The 27,851-nt window shown below is 38.5% G+C and overlaps 1 protein-coding gene across 1 annotated transcript in view; it reads right to left on the reverse strand.

The window, feature by feature from the left end:
* Positions 1-27,851, reverse strand: part of Tmem135 (transmembrane protein 135) — a 165,937-nt gene that overhangs the window by 107,140 nt on the left and 30,946 nt on the right. Inside the window, exon 4 of the mRNA XM_041656765.1 lies at positions 22,461-22,494. Coding sequence (XP_041512699.1) covers positions 22,461-22,494 — 34 coding nt within the window. The remainder of the gene's footprint in view (positions 1-22,460; positions 22,495-27,851) is intronic.

Raw genomic sequence — 27,851 nt, forward strand, 5'->3', positions numbered from 1 at the left:
CTGCAAAATTAGTTTTGTAAGGAATAAAATACAGGGACTAGAAAGATGCCTAAGTGATTAAAACACTTATTGCTCTTCCAAAGGCCCAGGGTTCAATTCTCAGCACCCACATGGCAGCTCAAAACTATCTGTAACTAACTATAGCTCCAGTGGATTCCAACACCCTCACGTGGACATACATACAGGCAAAAGACCAATGCATATAAAAATAAAAAAAATGTTTAAAAGAATAAACTACATTAATATAACCTTTACATGTCAGCCAACATGTATGTTTATCTAAATAAACATCTATGAAACTCAATTAAGTTCATGAGACAATTATACATAAACCTTTGGGTCTCTTTCAGTTCACAGCAGTAACCTGAGAAAAGATGGACCCAGAGCTCCCAGAACTATTGCTCACATACCCTAGTTACTCCTTCCCTTACTGGCTAGACTATTTTTAAACACAAGTCACATCACATCATCTCGCATCCTTAATCTCCAATGATCTCCTAATACACCAAAAAGCTAAACTTTACTGTGGCCCTCAACATCTTAAATATAATGAGGTTTTTGCCTTTCTTTTCCAACCCCAATGCCTACCAGGGACTTTGAGCATAAACAAAAGGAGCCAACATCTTCCCATATAGGATATAAATAATCAAAAAAGGAAGCTATTTCTCTTGACATGTAAAAATTATAAAATTTCAGTGTCAATAAACAAAATTTTACTAGAATACAGCCATGAAGATCACATGACTTAAACAGAGGGCAAAACAAGACATCTTGACCTAAAAACAAAGCCCTGATATTCCTGGACCAAAGCTTAAACGCCAAGGGCAAGAACAATCAGTTGCCTAGGAGATTTGATGGAGTCCAAGGAAATATGGCCAAGTAGTTGCTGACTAAAAAAAGCAAATGAATGAACAAGAAGCTAGAGACTTTTATCATGTGAGATAGCTTCAAGTTCTGAAATAAATCAAGATTTGGCAAAAACATAGAAATTACATAATAGTCTGATGTCTCTGTGAAATAAATTATATTACATCAGTCTTTAGTTATGAGAAAACTAGGCATAATGGAAAGAATAAAACTAATGATTTCTTTTAGTGCACAAATTAGGCAGAAAATAACCAGAAATCTACTGGAAATACTGTCTGAACAGGCCTGTCATCCTGCTTTGTAATCTTAAACAGTCTGTATCGATCCGGTAAAAGACAATTCAACTAAACACATCCTAAATAAATAATTTTGGTATTTAAATTTAATAATTTAATTATATTTAAATAATTAATTTTATTTTCTAATATCTGGATTCAATTAGGTTCAGGAAAGTTTCAAGAGGGCCACCCAGTAATAAACACAAAATAAACTGTGTCTGCTGTCTTGTGAGTGATAACTTTTACGACTACCTCAGTTTCAGATGTCAGAGTAACGACTTCCATACTCTGATTAAAATGCAAATTGAAGCCACATGTTACAGAAGGGAGGTGACCAATGTCACTGTTTTCTTATTTCAAGTATAATGAACAGTAAAGGGCAACAATCATCCAAATGAATTCAGTCAATTCCAAGTATAGAAAAAATAGAATTTTATATTCCATACTATGGCGAAGTGCGCATTTATGCCATACATAAACATGTGTGTGTGTGTGTGTGTGTGTGAGAGAGAGAGAGAGAGAGAGAGAGAGAGAGACATCATTGACTAGAGGGTAGTGAAAACAATATAACAGAATGAACATTTACTTCTTTAAGAGTAACAACTGGAAAGGAAATTTTAATTCTCTTTTTCATCCATAGATTTAAATGGTAAAATAATTAAAATCTTTTTTTTTCTTTTTTTTTTTTTGTTTTTGTTTTTCGTTTTGTTTTGTTTTTCAAGACAGGGTTTCTCTGTATAACAGTCATGGTTGTCCTGAAACTCACTTTGTAGACAGACTAGCCTTGAACTCACTGAGATTTGCCTATCTCTCCCTCCAAGAAAACTAAAATCTTTTATCTATATTAACACAATATATATTGTTATTTGGGTTTTGTTGGTTAGTATGTTTAACAAAACAAAACTCAGGCTGATGAGGTAGATCAAGGGGTAAATGCTGTTACATCTGCTGACCAAAGCCCTGGACCACATAGAAAGGTACAATTCATGCCTGCAAGTTCTTTTCCATCTCCATATACACACACTGGCAGCATATGTGTGTATGCTCATATACATACACACAAATATAAATAAATGACACAAAAATTTTAAATGTCAAACTCTATACCAATAAATTTAAAGTTGACAAGCTTTTAAGACTACATCATAACTTTTCCTGAAATCTTCTCGATTTGAGGCTCAAGAATTTCATATGAATTTAAATGTGATAAGCTCTGCTTTCCCCTTTTTTTGTGAACAACTGAAAAGGCTATCTGCATAAAACTTACTTTACACTACATAGGAAACATTTGAAAATAAAAGTAAACTTTTCCTATAAAACAATAGTCCCAGAAAAATAATGAAAAATATTCTAGTCAAAAGTATTTCTAAATTTAAAGTCAACTAAATATAAAATATTGTTTGAAAAATCATTCCAGTAAAATTACATATAAATCACTGTACAATTTGCAGACCTCAAGAATACCAGGTACAATGCAAAAGCAGAAGTACAAAAACATACTTTAAAGAGACATTCATAGGCAGGGAGTAGAAAAGCAATAAACCATAGATCTCAGGCTGCCTTGATACTTGTTATCCTCCTGTCTCAACCTCCCTAGCGCTATTACAGGCATGCACCAACATGCTCAATCTCTGTTCTCTTTCCTAAAGGACTTTTTTACTTTCAATTATAGGCAGTGGTGCACATGCGCGCAGGTGACCACAGAATCCTGAGCAGCTACTGTGAGATACCTGACATGAGTGCTGGAAATCTAACTTAGCCTCCTCAAGAGCAGCAATAGCTCAAAATGCTACTGAGCCATCCCTCCTGCACTCCCAACTCATATTCCACAATCTATTAACTTCAGTCATATATTGACTCCCTTGTATATTAAATGATATTAATACAACTTAAAATGCTTCCATTAATATTCCTAGGATAATATCCCTGCTCTTTTCAGGAGGGAAACAAAGAAGAAGTATATCTTGGGGGAGGAGGGAGGTGTGGGAAGAAATTGAGAGGAGTGGAGGGAGAGGAAACTGTGGTCAGGGTGCAATGTATGAGAGAATTTGAAAAATGTTGCCATCTCACTGTCTCTTTTCTGGTATTTCCCAGCTCTATTTTAAATTTGTTACTCCGTGTGTGTGTGTGTGTTAAATTTGTTACTCCGTGTGTGTGTGTGTGTGTGTGTGTGTGTGTGTGTGTGTGTGTATTTGTACTTCCACATATATGTAGAGTTCAGAGGATAAGGTTTGGGAAAAAAAATTTCTCTTTTCAACATGTGGGTTCTAAGGAACAAACTCGGGTCAGTAGGGTTATCTGCAAGTGCCTTTACCAACTGAGCCACTTTACCAACCCTATTACCCAGCTTTTGTCTACTGTCTGATAAATATATATTCATACATATATATATATATATATATATATACAAACACATTTTTAAGAATATAGCCATTTTGTGCACCTAAGTATAAAGCCATTGTATATTTATGTATAGTGATGGCTTTTTTATACTTAGAGCTTGTTTTGAAGTTATATAATTAAGTTTCATCCTGTAAATGATGGAAAATTGACTATTCAAACTTTTATTTAAAATATTTAGGGCAAGCGGCGACTGCTCTTTTGTTTCTGGCCTCCAAGACCCAAATAAACACAGGAACTATATTAATTACACTGTTTAGCTGATGGCTTAGGTGTATTTCTAGCTAGCTCTTACACCTTAAATTAACCAATTTCTATAATTCTATGTATCACCACAAGGGTATGTGTGACCTACTGGTAAGGTTACGACATCTTTCTCCTTCGGTAGCTACATCCTGTCTCCCTGATTCCAGCTGTTTCTATATCTCTGTTTGGATTTCCCACCTGGTTTCATTCTGCCCTACATAGGCTAAAGCAGCTTCTTGAATTAACCAACGGTAATAAAACATACTCACAGCATACAGAGGGGAGTCCCATATCATCTCCCCCTTTCTGTCTAAATAAAAAGGAAGGTTTTAACTTTAACTAGTAAAATTACATATAACAAAACAGGTATCAAGTAAGAATTACAGTTACAATATTTATTTGTGAGTCTAAAGCTTCATAACTAATTTATCTTTTATCATAATTAAGGAAAAATAAAACTATAACTATCTGTCTTCAACTACATCAAAGTCCCCAGAAGTATACAGGAAGTACATTCCAAAGTTCTAGAAATGACAGAGACATCTTGCTGCCTAGAGAGTCACCCAATGATCTTCTGTAATGCTAGGGCATCCATCTTCAGCCTACAAGTATATAGTAACTGGCAAACTTTTCCATAAAGCAGGAAATTTGAAAGGCTCTTTCACCTATATTGACAGTTTGTCAATCACTTTTTCTGTGTCCTACAGAATGTCTGGAAGTTTCCTCTGTAAAGCACGAAACTTGGAAGGGCCATCCCATCTTTGGGAAAGTTTAGCAGTCACTTTCTTGGTCCTGCATGTCCAGTTCATACAGAATACCATCAAGCAGGCTAGGCAAGAACAGTTTCTTGCCCAAATGGCTAGCCTTGTCACATTGAAAACAAATTCCATAACAGGTTTCTTCAGTGCCCATCAACCTCTCTGAAGTAATTGGTGGGCCAGGAGCAGACAGGTCTCACTGTTGTGAAAAGTTCTTTAAATCTTTTAAATGTCATATTCTTTAGGTCTTTGAAGTGTTGAAGATTATTTATCTAACTGTAATGGATCTCTGTATATCTAGAAAACCTAATTAACATGACTAGAAGTTTGACTATTATAAATGACTATTTATTAACCTGTATTTCTTAATACTATACATTATAATATTAATAATTATACATTAATAATTAGAATATAATATAATTATATAATAATCAATAATTATATAATACATTTTAAAGGAGCTGTATAAAAATAATACCTTAAACAAGAGTAGAAATACACATATAACAAAACTGAACTTAAATTTGTATCAATACACCAAAGTCCATACCAATGTAAAATATTCATTTCTATATCATATCCCCCTTTAAATGAAAACAAACATTTATAAACAATCGTTTTGGGAATCTGGGCAAAGTTTTCTCCAAACTGCTTCCTGCTGATTATTAGGTGAAGTAATTCTAGGGTTCATGGAGACCTTTCAGGGGATCTTGTTCCATCAAACCAAATTAGCCTATAAGGAATCCACAGGTTCCCATCCTCTGTGGAAACTTTCCAAAGTAACATATCCTTTGACTCAAATTTTGAAGCCAAGATACCTTTAAAATATATGTATGTTGATTTAGCTTAGCAGCCCCCCCAGAATCAAATGTCTCTCTGCAGTCAAAAAATTAAAAGAAAAAACAATAATATACATAATCCAGACTCTGGGCATATTTTCCATCTTTAAGTGGCTTTTTATTACTCTATTACTTTGTAATATTTATTTTATTATCTTTACCCCTTTAATCTGACTTACTCTTTCTTCTCTCTCTCTTAAACCCATGTACATTTATCCAAATCTATGACCCATTCAGAGGTCTTTTTCATCTGAATCTGTCTTATTGTGTATCTGTAATCATCTTCTGACTAGGAGAGTTTTTTTTTAAATGCTAAGCAGGTGTGGCTAGAACTAATATCGAGGCTTTGCCTACTGGCTTCACCTTGTCCATCATGGCAGAGGTATGTTTACTGCCAGCTCTGGGAGCCATGCTCACCACCACAACTCCAGGGATGCTGCAGATCTGTCACCACTGATCACCTTGTAGCACTCTGCTCACAAGTCCCACTTAAATGCCCTGTAACAGAACCCCCAGAAAGACTCAGAGCTGTTCATGCCACCAACATGTATCAGGAAGCCAGCTGTTTCTCTGCTCGTTGCCAGCAAACAGAGCCTATCTGGGAGAAAAAAAAAATTGTGGCAACCAAGAAATTCCAATTATCTCCCATTTTTATGGGTCTTGAAGCCTTTTTTTATTAAGCTTTCTTAGACTTTATGTGGATGTACACTGCCAAACACTGGGTGCCTTTCTCCTTTGTCAGCTACATGGCGACTCCCTTGCTCCTCCTATTCTCTCTATGTCTGCTTGAATTTCCTACCTGGCTTTATTCTGCCCTGCCCCAGGCAAAAACTGCTTCTTCATTAACCAATGGTAATAAAACATATTCGTAGCATACAGAGAGGGGTCCCACATCAATTCAGTATATAAAGTTGAAAAATCAATAAACTAATATACCTATACATTAGATGTAGCAAACAGGCACTGTGAGACAAAGGCAAATCAGCTGTCCAGCAAGCATTCAAAGTCAACCACTCACTTTCAGACTTGGACCATCACTTCCTACAATGCTGTTGCCTCTCTGGAGATTTTGCTTTTCTGTTATTGTTTCCATAAACATGTTTTTCATTACACCATTGCATTTCTCCATCCTTAATCATGGACTTTCAATCATGAAACAGACACTAAATCGTGGCGTCTCGATTCCTACTGAACTTGGAGAAGTCTGTTTCAAGATCTGGTACACAGCTGTTAGCTGATTGTGCTGTTGCACTGGGTGGGGAGGTTTCCAGTTTTCTCTCTCTTTCCTGGTGGGTTAGAGATCTTCCCATTTTTTCCAGATTCTCAAGTGAGCTTTTTGGTTTTGCTTTTTTCTACCAAGAGAGACTAGATGAAGAGTAAACTCAATGACTCAAAGTCTCCTCTTTTACCAACATTAAGCATCACAGTTTCCCTGCTCATAGAATTCTAGGTTAGAAAATTCCATCTTTCTTCAGAACTAAAGACATCCCTACATTGTTTTTGAGAACTTGCTAATTTGATTACATCTAAATTTTCTCTAGATGCTTCCAAAAAGTCTCCTGTATCTTACAGTTCTAAAACCCAACCTGAATGTGACAAGTAAGTCTTTGGCTTTCTTCATTAAGAAAATATCCAATATAAATACCCAAATGTCTATTTACTATTTCCCTCCTATCTTATTTTCTTTTTCCTAAACTTCAGTTCTTCAGTATATTCCATCTCATGTCTTCATATCCCTCAGTATTTCACATCTTTATTTTCTGTTCTACTTTTGTGACAAAAGTCTTAACTTTATCTTTCTACCTCTTTGTATTAGCATTTTTAAATAAATCACTTTTATTTCTAAGAACATCTTTTACTTCTATAACTATTTTTATTTTGTTTAATAATTGCTATCACTATAAAAAAAATTATGGGGGGCTAGCCTATTTCTAAATTTTGGGGTTTTCATCTAAGATCAAATGTTTATTCAACATGAGCCTTCTGTTTGGTAGTGTTTAATTGTCTTCAAATCTCTCTTGATATTGACTTAATATTCTTGTTTCTGGTGAAAACGAGGGAGATCCACCCAATCCAAAGAGCATGTGTGCATGAGTATGAATGAATATGAAAAATAATATGCCCACTGTATTTATGGGGTTAACTTTTTCTGAAGAAAAGAAGACTGGAGTAAAACATGAGCTGGAAGTGACTGGTAAACTTCACCCTAATGGTATGAGGAGGGAGCAGATAAGCAAGCCAGAGATGGAGACTTTCCAAATACTTAACATCCTTCAACACTTTTACTTTTGGATGAAGCTATCCTGCACCATCCAACTCTTCCCTCCCATTCCTAAGGGGAATGACTCCACTCTTCCAAATGCATCCCATTTATTAGTGAGTCCTGATCCTTACTGATCCTCTAGACTGTCTATTCAGAGTTCCAACAAGAATGGTTCCAAACCCTTTACAACAGTCCCTCTGATATATCTAATCCGTCCCTGGTATTTATACTGATACTATTTATTAGGATTCTAGTTTCACCAAATTGTCTGGTCTCTTCCAGGATTTTTTGACATTTTCCTTTTCAAGTGTTCACTATCATGCCATTGGGATTTGAAGGAATGGGTTAAAGTGCAAAAGTAGTCAGTGATGAGCCAGCACACAACCTCCTGCCAAGCTTTATCTTTCTCATAGACAGGCTTGTTGTCATGTGGCATCTTCTCAATATTACAATCTGTGCTTCACATCAATGTCTTTGATCAGTCTACCACTCTTTGCTGGTCATGTTTGGTTTTGTGCATATAGGCATGAACCTCAATTATATTCACAAGATAATATCTGAAAAAATATTAAGTTTTTATTGTATCGATAAAAAATTTACAAGGAATTAAAAATATTTTATTATGCATTTTCAAATCCCTGTCATGAAACAGAAAATCATTCTCAACTCCTCTATTCTGCCTTCACAGTTGCAGAAATACAATTATTAAAAGTATCTATCTGTTAAATCTTGAGGAGTTGTTTGATTGTATCTATATAACAATAAACTTGAAAATAATCATAACTTACATAATACCATTCAATATATTGATTTCTAGTTAAAATCATTGTAATCCTATAAAAACAGAATACCAACTGCTTTTTAACCATTATATTATGTGCCTATGCAAAGAGAAAGACAAGGCAGTTGGAGAGTTAAAACAGACATGTCTCAATATGTAAATTTAGTTCAATTCCTTAGTCATTACTAAATCAGATTAAAATATAAAGACATGGATCGCCATGGAATAATGTCTTCTGCCTTCATGTACTTTCTTAGTACACAACTTTCCTCAATACAGAGAGCAGCATCCATGCTGTGACGACTCACAGACTGGATCATGACCCCCAGAAAACAACAAAAGCCAAGAGCGACTGCAATGTCTCTGTGGGCTAATAAAAAACTTGCCTGTGTCATTTACTGTTCTTTGCATTCAGCGCTGTCATGATATACTTTGCACAACTGAGAAACGAAGCAAGTGAAATGGTATGAGTAAGACTGTTGCACAACCAATAAGAGTTGGGAGCTAGAACTCTTCCACAGAAACACTCAAGGATTGCCACAGCCTCAGAGTTCTCGGGGCAGCAAATCAGATGCAAGTAATTAGGTTACATGGAAACTAAGAGATGTGAAAGCCTTAGCAGAATTTAATCTCTGGGTCCATAGTAACTTGCCTTCCTCTTGTCCCTGTGGTCTATCCCTTGGCTTGTACCAGGTTGCTGCTACATTTTCAGATACAGAAACATCGTTATTATATTACTGTTGCTATTAATTATCTACTAATAAAAATAATTACAAATGTAAGACAATGGCTTCTGTTGCCATGGCACTTTTTTTTTTTTAGCAAACATGTATTTCTTTCCTTTTTGCTGTTTTCTTTTGTATTTCTTTAAATAGTCTCACATAAATACCTGATCAGATTTCATGAAAAGGAATGCTTGTCTGCCTCCTGTAACTTCCTAGCAAATAATGGGCATTACAAAGTAAAGTGGCTTTCATCAAATGACATTTTAAAGTGAACTAGGATTTTTCAGCTTCTACTTTGCTAATCACTTGTGGAGATTAAAAAACATGGTCTGCCTTTGAGACATTCAAAGTGAACTACTACCTAGACTTTAAACCCAATATCCTTACTTTTTTTCATTGTATAACTAACTTAATTTAATTAATTACAATGTATCTTCTGACAAAGTACCAGAAACTCCAGAATCTAGGTATTATAGAAAACATCTAAATAATCCCACAAACAATAACACATCACCATTAAGCAAGGCAATTAAGCTTAAATTCCTACCATTCCCATAGAAGTCTACTAAGACATCCCAATAAATACCACAAGATAATACTAATAGAAAAAAATCCTAATAGATCCTTCCTTTCGCAAGTCAAATGACGATAAACTCCGTGATACGAAAAGTCACCCTATATAAGTCCTACAGAATATTAAACATATAGTGTTTAATGAAAATGTACATACCTGATATTTGCAAAAGCAAATGTACGTGTGCCACTACCCATAGATTTTCAGAGGGGAGACCTTAGAACCATTATTTTTTATTCAAGATTATAAAGACGATGTGTTAATTTAGAGAGTTTGTGTCTCACCAAAGGAGAAGGCAAAATAAATAATACACAAAGATACCATTCTTTACTTCTACTTATAAAATATTAAATTAAATTATAACTATTTCAAAATAGTTAAATAAAAATTACAAAATCAGTAAGGCATATGACCAAGAGCTACAAAATAAAATGTTTTCAGGAATTTACAAATTGAATAAATGAATGTTAAGTTATTTTCCCTTTGTTTTTAATCATATGACACAAATAATTTAATCCCGAAATATGTCAGCAGTGTCTACCTTCTAGACTGCAGTGGGATAAAATGACTTAATACAGGGGGGCAAGCCTTGCTTCTGCCCCATAGAGGACTCCCTAAGTACTAGTGATAAACTTGTTAAAAGACCGCTGCTTCATTCCAGAATTCTGGAGACAACCTTAATTAAAGGCCAAAAATGAAACAATCAAGTTCTATATTGCAACTGTTCCATTTGTTATTGCTTGCTTTCACCCATTTTTAAAAGTCTTACGTGTTAAAGAATATTTAGACAGAATAGAGTAGCCTATAACCACTAACCTAGCATCAATGAGATGCTATAGTAACAAAGGCCAAATAAATTACTTGATACTTCAAATTATCCTAAAACTATATTAGCAAAAGTTGATTATACGTTACTGCTAGAGCATGGAAAGCTCTAGAATGCTAGAGAAAATGTTGTCACTGTAAAACATGAATTTTTAACACTTAACAGCAGTTAGAAGCATAAGCACTACAATAAAGAACACATTTGATAAATTTTACACACACCTAGAAACCTATGTTTGCTATGCCCAGGAAATGCTAATTTTCTTTTTAACCCTTTCCTAACATTTCCCATAAGCCAACACCACAGGAAAAAGAAAATGTAACTCCTCCTTGAACTCTCAGAGGTTTGAGCCGTTCCAAGAAACCCCATACGTCCAACAGAGGATTATAGCAGGGAATGCAAAACAGAGAAGTGAAACATTCATGTTCACCAGCAAGTAAAAAAGGGCTCTGCGTTTTCCTGTTCCTGAGAGCGCAGTCATGGAAACCAGCTCAGACAGGACACCGAGGGCTGCCCACAGTGATGAGGACCTGCAGCCCTTGTTCAGTGTGTCTTGTAATATTCTGATGAAAAACCCAACAATGGTCATCTATAATGAACAGGAATTTATTGGCTAAACTTCTATGTGCTGGAAAGCTTTGCAACATATGGAAATCACTATAGAAAACCACAATCAATCAAAATGAGCTGTGGAGCGCTGTCCCAAAGGACTCCTCTACAAAACACTCTGGTACCTAAGGCTAGGGGAACACTGAAGAAGAGGGAGCAGAATGATTACTGTAAGAACCAGAGAATCAGAGAGTAAGCTGTGAGATTGTGTCTCCCTGGAATGTCAAGCTACACACATAAAGTATCACCAATGTAACAGTCTAAACTGAGCTGAACAAGGAAAATAACAATAGCAATTCCAGAGAAAAACCCGGGAAGCCTCCCTGAGAAATGCTGTAAATAGGAGAGGCGGTCTTCTTCCCCTGGGGAAGAGCACACCAGTTGGCTGTCCGGTGTCAAATGGTCATCCCTGAAAGCCTACATACAAGGAACATTGCATGCACTGATCATGGTATATTTAGTAATACATATGTATAGACATATGCATATATGCACACAATAACAATTAGTGGGGGAAGAGACCATATACTTGAGGGAGAGCAACGAAGGGGTACATGAGATGGTTTGAAGGGAAGCGAGGAAAGGGAAAGTGTATGTAAATTATAATCTCAAAAATTAAAAAAAAAATACTGCCATTGCAAAGGAAGAACAGAAGGCATCACACAGCAAAAGAGAGGAAGGGAGGAAGGGAGGGAGGGAGAGAGGGAAAGGAGAGAGAGCGAGAGAGCGAGAGAAAGCACAAGAAGGTAGCAAATTCACTCCTTCAGTAAGGCCCTTACAGGAGGAAAGGCCCTCATTGTAGTAATAAGAGCGGCAGCGGGGCTGCGTCCCCAACATCCCAGCCGCCTGCCTGGATAGCTTATGCCCCGAAATAATTACACGAACACTGTATTCATTTAAACACCGCTTGGCCCATTTCTATCTAACCTCTTCTAGGCTAATTCTCACATATTAATTTAGCCCATTTCTAATCATCTGTGTTGCGCCCCTAGGTGCGCTTACCGGGAAGATTCTAGCCTATGTCCATCCTGGGTCGGAGCTTCTTAGTGTGCGTCTGCCCAGGAGCCAGGAGCATGGCGTCTCTCTCAGGCGTCTGCTCCCGAGAGGACAGCGGTCGAGTCTGACCTCACTTCCTCTTCCTCCCAGCGTTTTGTTCTGTTTACTCCACCTACCTATATCCTAACCAATAAAATGGGCCAGGGCAGTGCCTTTATTAGCCAATGACCTTCCTCCATCATTTCCCCTTTTTCGGTTTAAACAAAAAAAAAAAGGCTTTAACATAGCAAAATTACATATAACAAAACAGTTATCAAGTAAAAGTTACAATAATCTTTATCATAACTAAGGAAAACTATAACTAACTATTCTTAACTCCATCAAAGACTCCAGAAAGATACAATACTATATAAGCAAACAAGAAAAAAGCAACTTTTAAAACTCTAGAAATGACAGAGACATCTTGCTGCCTGGACAGTCACCCAAAGTTCCTCTGTACCGTTGGGGCATCCATCTTCAGCCTTCAGGCCCATGCTATCCAGCAGACATTTCCATAAAGCAGGAAAATTCAAAGTCAGTTCAGTAACTATCTGTTGTGTCCTGCAGAATGTCTCGCAGACTCTTTCATGAATCAGGAACCCCGAAAGATCATCTCACCTTAGGCAAGTTCAGTAGTCCTCTCTCTGCGGGTTCTCTGTGTCCAGTTTATGCAATAGTCCAGGCAAGAGCAGTTTCTTGCCCAAATGGCTATCAAACTCCATAAGGTGCCTCTTCGATGCCCATCTTCCTCTTGAAGTACATTGGTGCTGCCAGGAGCAGAGTGTCTCATTGTCATGAAAAGTCCTCAGTTATTAAAACATTTAAATGTCCTATTCTGTAATCTTTGAAAGACATGAAGAATGTCTATCTAAAATATATCTCTATATATCTAGAAAATCTAATTAACATGACTACAAGCTTTACTATTATCGATGATTATCCATTAACAACCTATACTTCTTAATTATACAGTACATATTTAAATGAACTACACTATCACAATACCTTAATCAAAATCAGAAACACTTATACATATAACAAAATTGACCGTAAATCTCTATCAATAAAGCAAAATCTATACTAATGTAAATTATTCATATCTATATCATATCCCCCTTTAAATGTAAAAGGACGTTTATAAACCATATTTGGGAACATGGACGCAGTTTTTTCTCTCCAAACTGCTTCCTGCTGAATGGGGGCGTAGTTAATTAGGTCTTTCATGGCATAACCTGTGTGCTAGTTTCATCTCAGTTGGCAGTTGAGCAAAGCAATTTTTTGAAGGCGTGCACAGGAACCATTCAGGAGGACGTGGTCCATCATACCAAATCAGAATAGAAGAAATGAACAGCGTCTCATCCTCTGTGAAAACAAAATAAGAAACTCCTTTCCAAAGTATCATATCCTTAGATCCAAACTCAAAATATCTATGTTGGATTAGTTCAGAAGCATTTATAAACAAATATCTTTTAGTAGCTTTTGCTCTTTCCTCAGCATTCAAATAATTCAAAGAGAGCATAATAGCATACAGTATCAAAATTATTTGTGTATTTTCCATCTTTGTGCAGCTTTGTTTTAACCTCTATTTTGTTTATTTTTACTTTTAACTCTTTGCTTTTTGAGACAGGTTCTCTGTATCTTTGACCTGAAGTAACTCTGTAGACCAGGTTGTCTTTGAACTCTCAGAGATCCGCCTGTCTCTGCCTCCCAGGCATTCGGGATTAAAGGTGTACACTACTACACCTTGAACTCACAGAGATCTGTTTGCCTCTGCCTTCTAGGCACTGGGATTAAAGGCGTGTGTTACCACACACAACAACTCTCTTCCTTTTTTTTGTTTTTTACTTTAAGAACTTCAACTTTTAGTCTGCATATATTTTTAACACACTGTAAACCATTTAAAAATTTTCTTTGTCTTTGAATCTCTCTTTACTGTATGTCTCTCTTTTTCTGACCACATGAGTCTTTAATTTACCAAGCAATGTCAGTAGGATTAAAGGCGTGGCTTTGCCAGCTAGATCCAGTCCATTCCTTAGCTTTCCAGCCTCATGGCGGATATACAGGCTGCAGTCATGTTTATAGCCTCTATGGCGTTTCAAGGTCCCTGCCAGCCAGCGAGCTACAACAGACAACACTCAAGTCCTCTCTCGGTAGCCAGCCCTCCTGCCTCAAACAGTCAGAGTTTGCCCTGGCAGGATGGCCCAGAAAGCCGGCCTTTTTAAACGGCGCAGCTTTTTTCCTGCTATGGCTGAAAACCAAAAAGCATGTGTTCAGCTTTTCCTCAACACCGTTTAAGTGTTTCGTGGCAGGACCTCTTAATGAACTGCAGGCTTTGCAGCTAAAGCTGAGTCAGGAAGCTTCTCATAGAAGAAGGCGCATGCTTGCCTCTAACAAGCAGAGCAGACCCGAGAACACAGCGAGTCTAGTTGCCATCAAACAAATCGTAGCACTTTACTCCAAATGCTCTAGTCAAAAGCTCTGTCTCCCGCAGGAGCCAGACAGAGATCTCAATGGCAACACAGCCCCAGGAAGTCGCGCTTTAAAATGACACAGCATTTTTTCTGCTACTGTTGCCGAATCAGGGAATCTCTCTACAGCACACCACCAACAAACAGCAAAAATCTGTGTTAAACTCTCTCTCCCTTATTTTTAAGCCTTCTCAGGTTTTTTAAGTGGGTTTCGGCTGTCCACACGTCTGGGCGCCAACTGTAGTAATAAGAGCAGCAGCGGGGCTGCGTCCCCAACATCCCAGCCGCCTGCCCGGATAGCTTATGCCCCGAAATAATTACACGAACACTGTATTCATTTAAACACCGCTTGGCCCATTTCTATCTAACCTCTTCTAGGCTAATTCTCACATATTAATTTAGCCCATTTCTAATCATCTGTGTTGCGCCCCTAGGTGCGCTTACCGGGAAGATTCTAGCCTGTGTCCATCCTGGGTCGGAGCTTCATTGCGTGCGTCTGCCCAGGAGCCAGGAGCATGGCGTCTCTCTCAGGCGTCTGCTCCCGAGAGGACAGCGGTCGAGTCTGACCTCACTTCCTCTTCCTCCCAGCGCTTTGTTCTGTTTACTCCACCTACCTATATCCTAACCAATAAAATGGGCCAGGGCAGTTCCTTTATTAGCCAATGACCTTCCTCCATCACCTCATGACCTAAAATACCTTAATAGCGCTGTGAAAACAATTCGGTTAAATGTGAGCTCTGGAAACGACAAACATCCTAACCTAACATGCTTTTAACCTGCCACCAGAGACGAGCCGGGTGAGGGGGAGAATCATTTGTTTGCTCTGTGGTTTTTTTGTTTGTTTTGTTTTTGTTTTTTTCTGTCTCTCCTTTCTGCTTTCTAAGCTCGTGTATGGTTTTCCTTGCTTGTTTTAACTTCCTCCCATATACAATTCTTCTTGTCATCAGCTTCTTTTATAATCATTTATTTCATTTTAATGAGTTTCCTTACATTTGACCTTTTTTCACTTCACATGCATCTTTACTTTCTTCCCATGCCAAGAAGAAAGCAAAGACACAGAAAGACAAGGTGTGATAACAACGCATGCCCAAGGGAAAATTGCCCTTTTTCAATGCAGGTCCACTTGACCTTGTAGTAAACTGTCAAACCAATCAGAGCAGGTTCTCTACTGGCCTCAGATTTCAACCTCTACCCATAAAGTCCCTAGAATGAACATTTTTTCCAAGTAAACATACAGAAGAATAAAATTATATTCCAAAGTCCTAACCCCCTAGAATACAAAACAATGTTTGTTCACATTCCAAAACATTTATCCTCTTGCTAGAAAACATGACCTAAAAACGCCCACCTTCTTGGCCTATATTCACTCACACGCAGAGACTTGTCATGAGCAACTGCTCCCAAGCCATAATCATAATGATTATTGAATTACCACCAAGCTTGATGAGCTGTGTTTGAACTGAGCTCCCACATGGTGGAACTGAGAACTGGCTTTCAAAGTTGTCCTTTTCCTTCTACATGTGCACCATTGGATGGGCAAATGCACAAGTAAGGACGTGTGTGCACATGCACACATGCACAACACTCGCACGACTGGCTTTAAAATATTATTTAAGAGTCCTATGAAAAGAGCATGAGTTAGAGAAGGGAAGGAAAGGTCTGGACCTACAGCAGCAGCTGATACTGGGCTGAGATGGGGATCAGACGACACCAGTCACAGAAACCGTGGACTAACAGATTTCCAAATCAAGACATTAACAGACCTTGAATATTAACAGAGAGGGGCAGAGGACAAAGGAGAAGAGAGATTAGAAAAGGAGTCGTAAAGGACCCTGGGAGCCACAGGAAAGTGTCTGAGTTTGGGGGAAGGGAGGGCACTGAGATTTCAAGTAGAGCATCAACATGTTCAACACGCAGCTTCTGAGACAACAGAATGCAGGGACTGCCAGCATGCCACGCTATTGGATGCTCAGGATAGATGGGCATTCCTACACAGGCTTACAACTATGCTGGAAGGACAATGATACAGTCCAGAACAAATGTGAGGAAAGAATGAGTTTCTGATGGACTGGAGTAGCTGTATAAAGGCAAGTAAAGTGTGAAATTCTTGAGTTTCTGGTTTAAACCACTGGATGGACGGGTGGATGGATGGATGGATGGATGGATGGATGGATCGATGGATGGATGGATCGATGGATGGATGGATCGATGGATGGATGGATCGATCGATGAATGATGCACATGGAACACAAGGGAAGGCTTGGGAGAGCAAATTGAGACAATGTTTATCACTGTTGTTTTTTTAATATAACGCTATTTTTTGGGGCTCATCTATCAAGTTGCTCCGACTACTCCATAACCTTTCTTGTATCTTTTTTATCCTCATGTGCCCAGCACAACTGATAATTAATACTGTTCAATTTCATTACTGAAGTGGTCTTATAACAAAACTTGATTTGACATTTATAAACCTTATGTTTAAAATATTAAATACAGATGCTCTAGTCAAAGGCACTGAGTGCTTAACACTGAAAAATAAATGTTCTTGGAGTCTACATATATATGTATGTATATGCATGTTTATAATTTTTAAATGCACACACAATTAAATGATTGGTGCCATATATGAAATTATAAAGCACAGCTTCCTTTTGGAAGTCACTTGTAATCATCAAAAGCTAGGCAGGTGTTGTGAGAGATGTCAAATCTTACTCTTTAGGTTCCTAATTCCAAGAGAAGGGATATCAGACTTTAAACATCTTTCTCTATGGGTTCTTCTGGAGACTTGATACTTTCACATCTAAAGCATTTTTCTTAGAATTAAGCTAAAAATAAGAGTAAGACTTGACATCTTTCACAACACCTGATGCATACGGTGATCTTGAAAGACTAGAAACCTTGGCCATCGGCATTACTGACGTAAGAAACCCATGCAAACGGAAGCCTAACTTCAGGGCTCTCCATCCCAGTGTGGCAGGGCAGAGTCTTAGCAGCTGCCATTCGTGGGGATAACTGCGTTTGGCACAGAAAACTTTCCATCATTTTACTGCTATTCTTTTGGGGATAAGCCAGAGAAAATATCTGATTATTTATTTTATATTTTTAATATGCCTTTTATTCATCTGACCTTTGACAAATAATTTGCTGTCAATTTGAAAATCTAGAAGATAGTATTTTTTGAAAGTACACATTTCCACTCTAAAATGTTACATTGATTAGAATTAAACAAATATTAGTTCAACTGCTGTCTATTTTTTAATGTTTATCATCAGAGCTACATATTTTAATAACTAAAACTTTGGGGACAAATATCATCAGTACTAAGACTAGCAATAAGAGAGCTCAGAGATCATTCCTACAATGCAAACATCAGCAGACAACCCTGTGCTCCAAAGACAAAAATCAGCAGAGGCGTCCCCAGGCAGAGTTCACAATTCTTTACCGATTGCCTGTCTCACCACCTCAAACACAACTATCAACACTTAGACCCAATTACACAGTACAAGCACTCTCACGACACAGTCGAGTTGTCATACCACTGCATTGTATCTTTGTGGTTTGTAGTAATAAGGGTGGCGGGGCTGCGTCCCCAGCACCCCGGCTGCCTGGCTAGCTTATGCCCGAAATAACAACACACAAACTGTATTCATTTAATCACTGCTTGGCCCATTTCTATCTAGCCTCTTCTAGGCTAATTCTCACATATTAATTTAGCCCATTTCTAATCATTTGTGTTGCGCTCCTAGGTGCGCTTACCGGGAAGATTCTAGCCTATGTCCATCCTGGGTCGGAGCTTCATTGTGTGCGTCTGCCTGGGAGCTAGGAGCAGGGCGTCTCTCTGAGGCGTCTGCTCCTGAGAGGAGAGCTGTGGAGTCTGAGCTCACTTCCTCTTCCTCCCAGCGTTCTGTTCTGTTTACTCCTCCCACCTATCTTCTAACCAATGAGGGCCAAGCAGTTTCTTTTTATTTAACCAATGACCTTCCTCCATCAGTGGTTTGTGAACTGGCTAAAATAATAACTGATTTAGTCTGCTAATCCCAACTTAGAGCATATAACATATGGTAAATGCTCAATACATTTCTTATCCTTTCCTCCTTACCCCAACCGTTTGCCACAATTGGTAACACTCGGGAAGATAAAGGTCAATTCTGACGCCAGTGATAACGTGTCTCTTCCTAAGGCCAAGGATAACATGTCTCTGTGGCGCAGCTGTCTTCTAGGCTCCTCCTTCTCCCAAGCTCAAAGCAGAAGTGCTCATACTCAGTTCCAACTGCACCCCACAACCACCAACGTTTAGTATTTATAATCATCTCATCAAAATATCATACAAACATAGGTCAAATAGAGCAAGGATTGAAATAAATCCCTCCTGAAAATTATTCCTTACGATGAACACGTTGCCTAACAAATCCATTTGGCAGCTTCCAGGACAAAGTGCTCACAGGCGTTTCTCTAGCCACACCCTACAGCAACGCCCAAACTGTACATGACGCCTCAATGCCCAGAAAGGAAGACGAAACAGGGAGGGAAAAAAAATCAAATGTTGATACACAGGAAAATAACAAAACGCATGTGCTAGACTGTGCACAGGACGAGGGCTGTTGTTCTGTGTGGACTGGATACACGGGGCCTTACAACTGGGATATTTCACCAAGGCCCAGAGGACCTGTGCTTGCTTTGCTTCACTAGAAGAGGCGGTATGGAGGAAGCAGAAAAGGGGGAGGGAGGGGTGATAAAAAAAAAAGGCAGAGTCACAGGATCCTTCTAAGTCTTAAGAAAAACTTACATAATCTGTTCAAAGTCCCACTTTTTCATAAAATTTGCAAAACTATGGCATTTTAACCACGATATATTAAATCACTAACATATTACATTCTGATTTATATGGTCACATTTCACTTTTTTGAACAACACAGACATTTTGGGACCCAGTATATATTTTCTTTAGGTTTATCAAAATCATTCATTCATTCATTCATTTTCCAGGTGCTTCTAGGTACAGACAACTGATTGCTACAGGCCCATTGAAAGTGTCTTTTCCATCAGTACTCTACTACTCGCTGTTCCAACTCACCCGGTCATATAACATGGAAAATGCTCAGAAGCAGTTCTAACACATAGGCATGCCCTAGGATGCCATGTCCTGAAGAGGGGCAGCCAAGGTCTTCCCAACAGCATACACTGAGAGTGGTAAAAAGAGGACCAGGCGCCACTCTCGACCTAGCTTAGATACAAGTTCTCTCTTCCAAAAAAAAATGGGGTGAATACAACCACAATTACAATAAATGCATCGACATCAAAACGTTCCAAGTCTTTGCTCCTGATGGGGACTGTATAACTGGGTATATTTAGAACGTTTGTCTTTGAAAGCTATCTACAATTTGAAATAGAGTCAGCCTGCACATTCACTTACAATTTAACTATTCCAACAACTTATAATTTTGAAGATGTATTTGACCAATAGTGCAAAAGGAAAGAACAAATTTAATTTTATTTATTTTTCCTAGTCAGGAAATAAATCACATTTTAAAATCATCATAGGAAGAACTGAAAATGTATAAACAACGACAATGGAAAGGTGTGGTGCATGCCACGAACCACAGCATCTGGATGCCTAAGGCAGAAGGATTAAGGACTCAGGGTCAGCTTGGAATACAGTAGCCTTCAGGCCAGCATTGACTACACACTGTAAGCCCCTACTGGAGATGGGGAGAGAAAGAAGAAATACACTGACTAGTATGCTAGGTGATGATTTTACTAGGGTTTTCAGATTTTATTCTCTTTAATATGTATCTCTTTTAAATTCGAAAACCGTCATTCGAAGTGAATACTGAAATAGATTAAGGAGCATGTTAAACCAACACCCTGGTTTCCAGTTCCCAATGTGGACACAAACGTAAGTAGAACAATGAAATTGAGGCAAGGATATGAAACACAATTGGGATTCTGTTACGAAGAAAAAGTGTGAAAATGCTGAAGAACAAATAAGAAAACACGGAGAAGAAAACATGGTTTGAATACAGAGACCAAGGAAAAGCAGTTTTTAACTAAAAAGCAAACTAAGTCCTGATTTCAAAACAAAACACCAACATGCTTGCCAGGATAAGTTCTTCAAAAGAAAAATCTTAAAAACTGAGGGAGAAAGAGATTACCTTCAAAAGTACAGCCAGACTGACAGCAGACTCCAAAAGGTGTCCGCACAGAACAAAAACGGGATGATTGTTTTCTAGGTCACAGCCAGCTTAGAATTCTCTATCTAGGAATATTACTGTTGATTTAGCAAATACTCATCAAATTCTATTCAAGTCAGAATAGACCTAGGTGGTTATAGTATGAGACATAAAATAGGAAATGCCCCTGATCGGACAGAGCTTAGAGTGTAGAATTCTTTGTTCAAAAAGAATAAAGACAAAAATTAATCCTCTAATTGCTCTCTGCTCTCCTGGTGTCCTGGAATTTCTTTTTCACTGCAATTAGAAGAGATCAGAACACTGAAGTTCTGCGGTAGATGCTTTAATAACTTAGCCAACTGCAGGCCCCAGGCTTTGTTGATGAGTGACATCTCTCACATCACATGGACCTTGCAGGTCTCCCTGTACGTGCGCAGATATGGGTGGGATGACACAAAAGGATTAGGAGCCCCCTCCCACACAGCAGTCTGGTGCTCCCCTCACTGTAGCTCCCATGGTGCGCACAGTTTACATTTCAGTCTTCTGCATCCGTTATTATTCCACCAGGACTCCTTCACTAGACCGTAGACTCCATGAACATGAGAGCTAGCGGCATCCAGCACAGGTAGCTAAGATACAGCAGCATGGTGCTGAGCTGCTTCATTGCTGAAATGAACTTCTACACGTGACGGACACTTTTCACTGTTAGCACGACTGGATTGGGAGCCATTTAGGAGATGTATCTCTGAGTGTGTATGCGAAGATGTTTCCAGAGAAATTTACTAAGGGGGGCAGATCTACTTCGTATGTTAGGCACAGAGATTGAATCAAAATTGAAGAATGGAAAAAGCAAGCTGAACACCAAAACTCTTCTCTCTCTGACTCCTGACAGTGACGCAATGTGACAGAGCAGTTGCCTGGCATTGCTGCCACCATGCCCTTCCCAGTGTGATGGACTGTGTGCCCGCAAACCAAGAGTCAAAAGAAACCGTTCCTTCCTGAAATGGCCTTTGCAGGTATTAGCAAGAAAGAAAACACAAATGCATCTTATACAACTCAGGAGCTTATCTTTACCTACTCTCAGTGAAACTACCTAATACCAACTATTAACTACGATAAATGATTGTGAAGGGTGAACTGGTGACATGGTAGCAGCATCTGGATTAGATGTGGACTCCAGTACCAGGCCACATGACAATTTAGACGAGTGTATTAATACACTTATGTTTGAAGATTAGTAGCATTAATATTACTGCTTTAATATTAAAGGCTTACCACGACAACTAATCCCTAAATCATTTCTCCCAGAAAAACAATAACACAAGCAAAATGAAAAAAATTAAATAAGGGGTGAAAGAGCTGGATATAGAGGTACCAACATGTAACCCATCTAAAAGTTCTAACGTTAGAAAAGAAGACCTCCAAGGGTACAGGGCAGTGAGCTGGTTCCCTTCTCAAATCAGTGAAGGTCACAATGACAGAAAGAAATCAAAGGACAGCAAGCTCCCCTGCCATTCAACATGAGCCTCTGAAACACACAGCCAACAGCCTCAAGAGTCACATTTTTCCTTCTTCCATTAATAATAATAATAATAAATTGAAAAACAGCTTTACTTACCAAGTTGGCCATATAAATTGTGAGCAGCCCTCTCCTGTAAATAATTTTTAAAAAAGAAAGATTAAGCTTTGATCTGATTTTATAATCACTTTATCGTTATCAAAAAATCTATTAGGAAGAATTACCAGGAGTCTACAAACATACTAATATTAATATATTAGAAAATAAGCAGATTGTGTTGAGCTATTCCTTTAATGTGTGGAGTTGAACCTACACTGACTATCTACGTCATTCTAGTAGTATAATAAATAATAAAATTCTACTTGTCATTAAATATTTAAAGTAATATTAATTTGTTGCTATTAGAAAACCCAGTAAAATCTGTCTCTATGTTGTTTTCATTTTTGAGATGGAATCTCACTAAATTGGCCAGGCTGATCTCAAATGTCTGAATTTAAGCAACCCTGCAGAGTAGCAAATACTTTGGACAGGATTGCGCCAGAGACGTGGTTCTCAAGCTTCGGGTCATGACCCCTTTGGGGGGGCGGGTCACAGGACTTTCACACAGGAGTCACAGACCTCCTGCATATCAGATATTTACATTATAATTCACAATAATAGCAAAATTACAGTTATGAAGAAGCAAAAAAATAACTGTATCAAAGGGTCGCAGTCTTAGGAAAGTTGAGAAACACTGGGCTAGCGGATCCAAATTTCAGTAAGAAGAATTCTTAAGAATTTACCTTGCCAAAAGTCAAGGCCAGAGAGAACAATTCTGGCTAAAGGCAACATTATTAAAACATCAGATTATCTTTTTATTTGGCACACAGGCAATTTTCAATTTGTACATAAGCAATTACAATCCATTTGTAACTGATTACAAACTCTACTAAATCACCTGGATATTTATCATATTACTAAGTAAGCAGTCATGAGCAAAGGAACTTTCTATTGCCAAAGACGAAAATTCTCTAAATACAGCATCAGAAAAAGAAGTATTTTTACCAGACATACTTAATGGGACTGCAGGTAGAATCACAGCTTTTAAATCACTTATTTAACACTTAGTGCATCTGAGAAACAAAGAAACACGTTATATTCTCTAAGGGAAAGGTCATACGCTTAATAAAAGAGTTCGGGGCAGAGAGCAAACAGTAAACCGAAAATTCAAAACCTCGCTCAGACATGAATGACAGGAACAATCAGGACCCACAGAAGAAGAACTTCATTAATAAAACAAGTTGCTAGTCTCCAGGCACCCACGTGTAAATATCATGCCATATCTACATATCAATATTTATGTACACAACTGTACATAACTCCTCCCTTAAGTACCTATACAAAGACCAGATAGTCAGCCAATAGTCAATAGTCAGCCAATAGTCAGTCAACTCCCACTCTCCTCACGTCTTTCTTTTTATGAGACAGAGTCAGTCAGCCTCTCTCTCTCTCTCTCTCTCTCTCTCTCCTCTGAAGGGGAGAACTCTCTTAAGCTAGCACACAGAATTTTTTAGCAGCTATACTAAACCACTGGCACATCAAGTAACCCTGCAAGCACAACATCAACACACCTACAGTAAAAAAGAAAATTCTATCTTTGTAACACTTTAGCAGATTCAAAATAAATAAATAATAAATTTTTAAAGAAAGTACCAAACATCCTGCCCAAATCCTCAGTAGCGGTACTGTCAGTACTACCACCACTTCTCAATGAGGAATTAGTGGTGTTTCAGTATGAAACTTTACTGCATTATGCTTTGGAGCCAATCCTGAGATTCTGAATGATACTGGATAATGCATTCCCTGAGGTTTCTGGAGAGCCTAGCAGAAACAATCTCAGTTCTGCATGCATACATATCTTATTAAATATATATATAAAGCACATCTGCAGCCTAAAAGTAAAAGAAATGGAGATAAAGCAGAAACAAAGGGACAGTTCCCAAGTGGTGTGCAACAATGGTCTGTATCCTGTCAATTATATTTTTAAATAAATGCTGATTGGCCAGTAGCTAGGCAGGAAGTAGAGGCAGGGCGACAAGAACGGTAGAATTATGGGAAGAGGAAAGCTTGTGACCCCACCACAAAAGAAGCAAGATGTGACTGTCTCACTGAAGAGGTACCGAGCCACGTGGCTAACATAGACAAGAATAATGGGCTAATATAAGTTATAAGAGTCAGCCGGGCGATGGTGGCACACGCCTTTAATCCCAGCACTCAGGAGGCAGAAGCAGGCGGATCTCTGTGAGTTCGAGACCAGCCTGGTCTACAGAGCTAGTTCCAGGACAGGCTCCAGAGCCACAGAGAAACCCTGTCTCGAAAAAAACCAAAAAAAAAAAAAAAAAAAAGAGTTAATAAGAAGCCTGAGATACTGGGCCCATCAGTTTATAACTAATGTAGACCTCTGTGTGATTTCTTTAGGACTTAACAATTGCGGGAACCGGGCAGGACAGAAAACTCAGCCAGCACCCAAGCAAGGAAAGTTTTGGCTGTACTTCCCCTAGAAGGCAGAGGAAGGAGCAAGACAAGCTGTCAGTCTAAAGAAGAGTGCAGGCTCCCATTCTGCCACAGAATTCACTAAGCAGCAGGAGCACATCAGTTGTGGAAACAAGGAGGTAATGAACCTACAGACCAAACTCTTTGATTTGCATATTACATCCTTCCTTTCATCTTTGTCCTCTCTGTTTAGATGTTTCTTAACTACTATAGTATAGTGCTTGATAACTCAACCCCAAAGCGTGCTTAAAATGAAAGTGGTTTCCACTTAATCCATCTTTAAGCACACTACGGTTTTTAACTTACCCAAAGGAAAACTAAATATCAAAGCAAATTCTGAAGAAAGAAAGAAAGAAAGAAAGGAAGGAAGGAAGGAAGGAAGGAAGGAAGGTCTATCAGAACAACTTCTTTCTGGACCACAAGGCATTTCCTAGAGTCACAGAAAAGGCCCCTACTTAACAGCCCTCCCAGGGTAAGCTAGATGTTAGCAGGCTTCCAACTGAGCTAAGAGGGCCCCGTTTTTTGTGGCATGAGCTTTTAAAGCAGCCCTGGAAACAACTTCAAAGCTCTCTCAGAAGCTCACAGTGGTGTGATTAGGACTCAACTAGGCACCCTCTCTTACTAGGTATAAGAAACTAATTGGCAAAGCAGGCTTAACTCTAAGAAGGCTGGGTGAACTGACAAGACCTGGGATGGGAGAGTGAGATGGAGAAGAGGCAGGAAGAAGAGAGAAGGGAGGAAGATAATGCGAGCACACATGTGCAGGTACCTACTGTGCATACAGAAAACGCAGAGAAAAGACCCACATCACAACTGCAAAACTGATGACCTGGGCGAGCACCAAGTGCGTGAATCACAACGTTTTCACTGTCAAAGCTCTAAAATTTAAGAACTGAGACTACAAACAGTACTATTTCAAAACAAGGCACCAAGTGCTATTTCTGCACAATCTATTTCTCTATTTCTGTACAATCTATTTCTCTATTTCTTATAGTATTTCCAAAATATTCTAATAGTTGCTGAAAATAAGACTGAGCTGCCCTTTGCTTCCTAGCATTCAAGCCCAGACAACCTCTTTCCCGGGCTTTTCTATGTCAGTGTACACAGAAACTTCCAACTTCATCTCACCACCACCTTTCCCCTAAATCAAATCGCATTTCTGGCTGCCACCTGACTGCTTCTACCCTCACATTGTTAATTTCTCTGTGAACTGAAGCCTACAATTCTATCTTTCTCCAAGAATAACAACAACAATAACATGTTTCATTTAGTACTAAAAACAATGATTTGCAGTATAACTTCACTTTTATAATTTTTTTTTTTTTCGAGACAGGGTTTCACTGTGGCTCTGGAGCCTGTCCTGGAACTAGCTCTGTAGACCAGGCTGGTCTCGAACTCACAGAGATCCACCTGCCTCTGCCTCATAAGCAACTGAGGCTCTTGCTATATAATATAACCTTAATATAAACTGATAACAAGTAAAATACACTTTTCTAGAGAAAAACTGATGACTGCATTAACTCTTACAAAATTCTAGGTAAGCACTGAAACAATTTCTTTAAAATAAAACTCAAAAAAGGCAACCTATAGAGAAATAAAATATATTTACTTTCTAGGTTTTAAAGTTGAATACACACACACTCACTCTCATACACACACACACACACACACACACACACACAAAAGCAGTAACAACTGCTTTGAAAATGTCCCTAGACTTGGGAGACTAAAGGACTAAAATGTGGTGGGGGAACAGAGCTCAGTGGTGGACACAGACAAGGCCCTAGGTCAGTTCCTAGATGGCAGAAACAGAGGACCTTGGAAATTTGAAGAGAACCAACCAGGTATAGCTGCTGCGCGGGTGCATACACAGCTCTCAACACCAACCCTACAGAACTATTTCCCAGTATAATAAACCTTATCACCTAATAAACAATGGGGGAAAAAAACCAACAGATTTCACACAGTTTAATTACGTAAAAAAAAAATCACATTACATATAAGACTGATTTTTCTTCTTCAGCCATATGGTAATATAGGAGCAGTAAGAGCCCATTAAGGAAAAACTATTATCTTCAGATGAAAAGAATAAAACCTCTGGTGAGGCTGGAGACCTAGCCTTGTGGGAGGGCAGGTCAATGACCTAGGTAAGAGGCCACCCCTCAGGAAGGCAGAAGCATCCCTAGGAAAGTGGTTTCACTTGAAGCTAAACACAAGAATTCCATTTTTAATGAGCTAAATGTATTGTTCTTCCCAGAATTCCCTCCCCAGAACGCAGTCCCTACAAATAAATGGCCAAGAGGTTCTGTGGGGTCAGTCCATCTTACAGGCACAATTGTCCCTTCTTCTCATTAGTCTTCCTTCAGACGCTGGCCAGGGCAGAAGTATGTTTTCTCTGATACTTTGGGCTTCTTCACTCTTTCTCCAATGTTCAGCTTCCTTCCATATGTGGCTGCAGTCTGCTATATGGCTCCATATCCACTTAAACTAAACCGAGTGGTCTTCTCAATTCTTCTCCATCTCCCTCCTAGGAGCTGCCGAGATTTACAACTTGCTTAAACTTTCTTTTAAACTCAATAAAATTTTCCTCAAACTTCCTTCTCAGTCTGTCCTTAAATCCTTTCATTAATGAGAAAAGGGGAAGGAACCCTGGTGCCATATAGGACTCCAGTGAGATTCTCAAAAATTCCGGTAGCAACAGTAGTTAAAAAGATAAAGTATTAGTTGCTTTTAAAGCAACAAACAACAACAAACCACTTCAACTAATATTTGAAGTAGACCATACACAATAACACTGGAAATCTCATGTGACTAACTAGTGACCAAGACTGAAACAAATGCAAAAACCCTTCTTAAATATATATGCAAAAGCTTTTTTAAAAATCACCCATGAAAAGTGAGCATAAAAAGACCACTATGGTACCAATGCCAGCGTAGCATCACTGAACTTCCAGACAA

Source organism: Microtus oregoni, unplaced genomic scaffold, assembly GCF_018167655.1.
Source record: "Microtus oregoni isolate MIOR12 unplaced genomic scaffold, Mior012 000000F_ref0000247, whole genome shotgun sequence".
Classification (NCBI taxonomy): Eukaryota; Metazoa; Chordata; class Mammalia; order Rodentia; family Cricetidae; genus Microtus; species Microtus oregoni.